The sequence below is a fragment of the Mandrillus leucophaeus genome, unplaced genomic scaffold (genome assembly GCF_000951045.1).
Source record: "Mandrillus leucophaeus isolate KB7577 unplaced genomic scaffold, Mleu.le_1.0 Scaffold4, whole genome shotgun sequence".
NCBI lineage: Eukaryota > Metazoa > Chordata > Mammalia > Primates > Cercopithecidae > Mandrillus > Mandrillus leucophaeus.
The window spans coordinates 12,906,873-12,914,115 of NW_012104253.1; the positions used below are offsets into that span (position 1 = coordinate 12,906,873).

At 36.7% G+C, this 7,243-nt stretch overlaps 1 protein-coding gene across 1 annotated transcript in view; it reads left to right on the forward strand.

The window, feature by feature from the left end:
* The window catches only part of TRIP11 (thyroid hormone receptor interactor 11), a 76,663-nt gene that overhangs the window by 44,990 nt on the left and 24,430 nt on the right, over nucleotides 1-7,243 (forward strand). The window contains exons 12-15 of the mRNA XM_011991764.1: nucleotides 308-448; nucleotides 973-1,166; nucleotides 4,910-5,073; nucleotides 6,499-6,602. Of these exons, the coding sequence (XP_011847154.1) occupies nucleotides 308-448; nucleotides 973-1,166; nucleotides 4,910-5,073; nucleotides 6,499-6,602 (603 nt within the window). The remainder of the gene's footprint in view (nucleotides 1-307; nucleotides 449-972; nucleotides 1,167-4,909; nucleotides 5,074-6,498; nucleotides 6,603-7,243) is intronic.

Here is a 7,243-nt window from a genome sequence, read left to right on the forward strand (position 1 = left end):
GCTGTGTAGGGCTTGTTTGGTGGTGTATAGGGTGCTGTGTAGGGCTTGTTTGGTGGTGCCTTTTTGCTATGATTTCTGTGCTTTTAGTGGCAGAAATTTTGAAAAGAGATGATAGGCAAAACAAAATATTCAACTAGCACTTCTTGAACACTACATGCTGCTAGGCATGAGATACAAAGTGATTTAACTTCATTTGCCAGTGCCCGATTTAAAAATTAAATGAATTAATAATTTAATGAAGAAAATGTCTCTTTTAAGATATGTGTGTGTGTGTGTTTTTAAAGCTAAAATTTTTTCTTTCCAAAAGGGCAAGGCTGGAGAGTTAAATCAGCTTTTAAACGCAGTTAAATCAATGCAGGAGAAGACAGTTGTGTTTCAACAGGAGAGAGACCAAGTCATGTTGGCCCTGAAACAAAAACAAATGGAAAATACTGCCCTACAGAATGAGGTATACTTTCACTTTAAAGGAATTATGATTCAACAAGTTTAATAACTATTAAGAGAACTGGAAAGATGACCAATGAAAATGAATTTCTCTCTTAGGTGATTTTTCTTAGTCTTCCTCTGCTGTGCAGTAGTAAAATTTTAATCTCCCATGGTGCATTTTATTTCAGTCTTCAAAAGTGAAAACCATGGCATATCTCGGATATAAGAAAAATTGCCCACCCATACAGTATGAAAAAAATGAGATTTGCTGAAAAAGTGGCCTGTCACAAAGAGTACTTTATATAGAATGAATTTTATAATTCCATTTTCCATTATAGCCACAGGGAATTAAATTTTGCGAAGTAAAGCTTCCAGATGCATATTCAAGATGATTTCAAGATATTTTTTTCTAGCATAAATACATTTTGCAGTATGAGAAATTGGTATATAATTAATACACTTCAATAATGGGAAAAAGATTTGATGACAATGGTTTGTAGTGGGGTAAGGGAACATTTTGTAGAAGAAAAATAATGTTCTTTACAGGTTCAACGTTTACGTGACAAAGAATTTCGGTCAAACCAGGAGCTAGAGAGATTGCGTAATCATCTTTTAGAATCAGAAGATTCTTATACCCGTGAAGCTTTGGCTGCAGAAGATAGAGAGGCTAAACTAAGAAGGAAAGTCACAGTATTGGAGGAAAAGCTAGTTTCATCCTCTAATGCAATGGAAAATGCAAGGTAATTGTTTCATTTTTTTGCATTAACTTTAATTGAACACTTCTTAAATATCAGACTCAGTAAGTATTTTTTGTATGTTAGCTCATCCTTGCAAAATTCATTATCTGTATTTTATGGATGAAGAAACAGTTCCATTTCATTACCTGCCCAAGGTAGGCACAAACAGTGTGTGGGGGTTTCACACTTGAGGCTGTGACTCTTAAGCAGATCTGGCGTTCAAACTCTCTGTGTCTTGTCCGTCACCCTAGATCATTGCCTCTTACCATACCATTTTAGGAATATAGTTTGAAATTCTGACTAATTTTAATTGGCTCTGTCCAACTCCCAAATAACTATTTATGTGGTTTTATTTTTCATCGAATGATTTAAAGTTGAACAGGGTGTGGATGTTAGAAGGAAGAGAGTAAAGGAAGTAGCAAAGTAGAGACGAAGGTCAGTATGAAGAATTAACTGGGTTTATTAGCACTCTTGAGTGACCTGGTCCCTGTTTATATACTTTAGATTTTTATTTCTCTCAATAAAATTTTTTTCCTGTTTTTTTTTTTTTTTTTGGTTATAAAAAGGTTATATTTTTCATGTTTAGGAAAATCACACAAATCACACAGAGCCCCACATGCCCAGAGATAATCTTTTTGTGTGCCTTTTTATACTTTCATGTCTGTGTGTATATATTATAAACCCTTTTTAAAGCAAAACTGAGATTATAATATACTGTTTTGTAACCTGTTTCTATCAATAATATGAATGTCAGTACATGTTAAGCCATGTATGTTTGCAATATTTTATGGCTACATAATATGCCATTATTTGGATTTGCCATGATTAACCCAGTCATTTATTATGTTACAGCTTTTCAAAATCACTGAGTGTTATCATATCCCAAGACACGAATTTTTTGTTGATGACAGATTATATCCTTAGTGTTAAGTTTTGAGAAATGGCACTTCTAGATCAAGAAGCATTTTAAAACTTCTGGGATTATACTGCCAAATTATTTTACAAAAAATTGTGTCCATTTGTATTCCTATTAGTTGTATATGCATCTTTTTATTTATCTTTTTGCTATTTATGACCCAAAGGGAGATAAAATGAGATAATAGTTTCTATCTGTCTGCAAAGAGATTATAGGCCAGTAGAGTCAATATTCCTGAGAATTAACCCCTACCCCACCTTTGCAGAGTGTATTATTATACCTTCAGACTCAGCTGGAAAACTTGTTTAAAACGGGGATTAAAACAATGAGTGATCGTTTGGCTGTATGTTTCACTTTGGCAGAAACGCTATAACGTTCTATATTCTCACTCTTTTTTTGCACTTTTCAAGCCCTTATTTTCTCTTAATGAAAATAGTTTCTAGTCTCTGCACTTTTAGTTTATTTTTCATCATAACTTCCAGAATAACCTTCCTTATATTAGAGCTGTGATCTTGTTACTCCTTTTTTCAAAAACTGGTCTTGACTCAAGGATGGTCCCAGGATCCTACCACCTTAGCCTTTTTTCACATTGTCAGCTACATCCAGCCAAACTGTATTACTCACTTTCTCAGATAGAGCCACTGTTTTCCGATTTCTTTTTCTTCTGCTTTTTCTTTTCATATGCCTTCTTCTGCCTGAAGAGTGAACCTGATCCCCAGCAAGTTGTTCTGTGAATCGTGCCTATTCTTCAATTCCATTTCTTCCTAAAAGATGCTTTATTTAGCACCCCACTTGTCATATCCAAAAACAAACCTTCCGGGTGTGATGTTTTTCCTTTAAACTTGCATAATACTTAGTTTGAGTCTTGTAGTTTGAGGACACTTATATTTTAATTTAGGGTACAGGTAATTGTTGACATATCCTATACTGTTTCCCACCCAATGAAATGTAAAGTCACTGGGAGGTAGGAATGGGCCCGTTCATTTTCTACCTATCGCATAGCATATATTACACAGTTTAATAGCTATTCAGTAAATACTTGTTGTATGAGTAACTCAGATGTACAAACCGGATTACGGTGGTGTGAGCCCTTACTTAACAGTAGTAACACCTGGTATTTATTAACTTTTAGAGTGCCATCATAACTCATCCCCCTTTCATTCCTACAGTCACCCTTTGAGTGACTGCTAACTAGCAAAGTTGAATAAGGTCCAGAGATATTTGGGAGCTGAGTTTAGACCTTCTGATGACCAACTTATACTCTTTCCACAAGAGGGTGCTAATGGGTAAAGTCTCTTCAAAATGAGTTGATCCTAATGAGCTTTAATGGGCTGCTCTTGAATAAAAATTTAAACAGAAATTAAAACCCCTGGGAGACTATTGCAGTATTTTGAGTGTAATCATTATACATTAAGGAAGTACACCAGTGACATAAGCCTAGATAGGTGCTATATCTGTATCTACTTCTTAGGAATCTCTGGAGTCAGAGATAGAGGTTGTGTTTAATATAGGCAAAAAGAAAGATGATAATAAAAGATAACTAATATTCAGAGCATTTCATCAGTGGGATAGCCTTTGGAAAGTTGTGAGTTCACCGTGAATGCAAAGGGGTCTAAGGCAAGGGAGTGTCATAGAATCCATTTTGTATTAAATTGGGAGCTGGACACAATGACTTCCAGGGTTCCTTACAAAACATTTCATGAGTTTTAGAGTTTTAGCCTGGAAGTACAAATTTATTTTTCATAATATATTTTCAAATATATTTAACAGGCTATTCATTTGTACATTTTTCTTTTACTTGTATTTTTTAGAGAAAGGATCTCACTCTGTCGCCCAGGCTAGAGTACAGTGGTGTGATCATAGTTCAGTGCAGCCTCAAACTCCTGGGCTCGAGCAGTCCTTTTGCCTTGGCCTCCCAAAGGGCTGGGATTACATGTGAGAGCCACCTCACCTGGCCTACATTTTTATTTTGCTGACTTTTCTTATTTAACTTAATTCTTAGTCTTTAAAAGGACTGCCATTTGTTCAAAGTCACTTTCACAGGAAGGGTGATTGAATTTACAAAAGCAGGGCAACAAGTACCAGAAGAACTCTTCAAGTTTCTTTGAAATTTAACTTGAATTTAATGCAGTAAAGTGTAGAGAAGATCACATTAGCAGAGATAGATAGTAGGATGGTAGTTTTCCAGGGAAAGGAGAGTTACTGTTTAATGGGTATGGAGTTTCAGTTTGAGACGGTCAGAAAAGTTCTGGAGATGGATGGTGGTGGTGGTTGTACAACAGTGTGAAAGTACTTAGTGCCACTGTACTGTACACTTAAAACTGGTTAAAATGGTAAATTTTCTGTGTATTTTATCATAATAAAAAATGTAGGGAGGATGTTTCATCTTATTAAAGTATCTAAATACTTTGAAATCTAACTGGATTTTAAAGCAATAAGAGGCCAGGCACGGTGGCTTACGCCTGTAATCCCAGCACTTTGGGAGGCCAAGGTGGGTAGATCACCTGAGGTCAGGAGTTTGAGACCAGCCTGGCCAACATGGTGAAACCCCGTCTCTACCAAAAATACAAAATTTAGTGGGGCATGGTGGTGGGCACCTGTAACCCCAGCTGCTCAGGAGGCTGAGGCAGGAGAATCGCTAGAACATGAGAGGCGGAGGTTGCGGTGAGCTGTGATTGCGCTACTGCACTCCAGCCTGGGTGACAGAGCGAGGCACTGTCTCAAAAAAATGAAATAAAATAAAGCAATAAGATGTAGGGAAGGTGGCTGCTGCTTCTTAAAGTATCTAAGTAGATAGAAGTAGTTTGACTTTTATTCTTTTTGTTTGAAGCCATCAAGCCAGTGTGCAGGTAGAGTCATTACAAGAACAATTGAATGTAGTCTCCAAGCAAAGGGATGAAACTGCGCTGCAGCTTTCTGTCTCTCAGGAACAAGTAAAGCAGTATGCTCTGTCACTGGCCAACCTGCAGATGGTACTAGAGCATTTCCAACAAGGTAAGCTCTACGGTCACTCTTTCAATGAAGAAAAAGTGTAGTTATTGGTAATTTTGCCTAATTTGAGACCTGTTTTAGATGAGGCATGGGGAAATCTCTGAAAGGTTACCCACTGGTAGAGGGGAAGGGTGAGTAGCCATCAAAAAGTTAATTTAGACTCCTTTTACAATTAAGACAAGAAAACAAACTTTATTTAGTAATTATTAAAAATTTGTTTTAGTATCCTATTACCAGTGAGAGGTGAAAGTTGAGGAAATACAAGGAAAGATGATCAAGTAATAAAGAGGAGAATACAAAGAAAGAGAGATACGTACATACAAAGAATAGTTAGGTTTTAAGATAAGGGCTGGAGGTTGAACTTACTTCAGATAATCGTCATTAATTACTGTTCTTTGAAATAGTGATTCACATGTTCATAGCAGTTCGTCTATGCTTTGAGGTAACTGCATTTTCTAGTCCATATGGAAGATACTTTTTTGGAGACACAATAATAGTAACCCGAGCAGTTCTACCCTGAGAACCAAATATACCTTTTCACATTCTACCTCCTATCCTTACATTTACTCACTTTAGATCATTCATCCATCCATTTGTTTATTTGTGCATTCAGTAATTATTGGCAATAAATTAACTGCTAGTTGGGGGAGGTGATTAGGGAATATGAGAATGAGGAAGTAACAGGGACTTGTAGTTTTGTGCCTAAGCAAAACTTTAAATTTGTACCTCTGTGTCTCTTCAGGGTTGAAATCTTAAATTTTAGATATAAGAATTTTTGTCGGGCACGGTGGCTTATGCCTGTAATCCCAGCACTTTGGGAGGCCAAAGGCGGGCAGATCACCTGAGGTCAGGAGTTCAAGACCAGCCTCGCCAATGTGGTGAAACCCCGTCTCTACTAAAAATACACAAATTAGCCAGGCATGGTGGCAGACGCCTATAATCCCAGCTATTCAGGAGACTGAGGCAGGGAGAATTGCTTGAACCCGGGAGGCGGAGGTTGCAGTAAGTGAGCCAAGATGACACCGCTGCACTCCAGTCTGGGTGACAGAGCAAGACTTCATCTCAAAAAAAAAAAAAAAAAAAAAATTCTTGAGGTCTGCTTTACAGTATAATGTAATTATTAGAGTGGGTATGTATACAAAGCAGTGTAGAACTGAGACTGTAGAGAAAGCATTGCCAAAGAGGAAATATTTGAGTAGAGTTATGAAGGGAGAGAAGAATCTGCAAGATAGACAAGATGGAGCAGTGTTTAGGCAGAAGAAAGTGATCTCATTACTGTAGTACCACTTAACATCATCACTAAAGCGTATATTCTTTTCTGTTTGAGACACTTGGACTGTTTTCGTTACAGTATTAAAATTTCAAATGGCTTAACATTCTAGTTTATCACGATTGCAAAATACTAATGTAACTTTCTTTTCTCTTTAGAGGAAAAAGCTATATATTCTGCTGAACTCGAAAAGCAAAAACAGCTTATAGCTGAATGGAAGAAAAAGGCAGAAAATCTGGAAGGAAAAGTGATATCATTACAGGTAGGACAAAATAGTTTTCTCTTGTAGGTTTTATTATTCATGAAACAGTTACTTATAGAGTCTTTGACTTGGAAATAATCTCCTAAACTGTTCATTTAGTAAATTTTCTACCCTGAATCCCTCTGCTGCAGCCTGACAGTGAACAGGATACCCAGGATTTCCCTAAGGTGTCATAGTTTAGAGTAGACACAGCAAATGCCTCAGCCTCCCAAGTAGCTGAGATTACAGGCATGCACCACCATACCCGGCTAATTTTGTATTTTTAATAGAGATGGGGGTTTCACGATGTTGGTCATGCTGGTCTTGAACTCCTGACCTCAGGTGATCCGCCCACCACCTCAGCCTCCCAAGGTGCTGGGATTACAGGTGAGAGCCACTGCACCTGGCGTGTAATTTTCTTTTTTCAGCAAAATTTACTGAGCACTCTATTTCACATGGATTAAAACAATATACATAATTCCATTAAATCTTTTTCTTTTATGTAATAACATCATCCTTTAAAAGATTTTTCTATTACATGCTACATTTCATACATACAAAAATTATATATAAGGAATAAATAAAAATGAACCCCTATGAAAAGATAGGACACCAAAATAATGTGCTTTTAGATTTAGGAAAAACTTTTTTTTTTTTTTTTT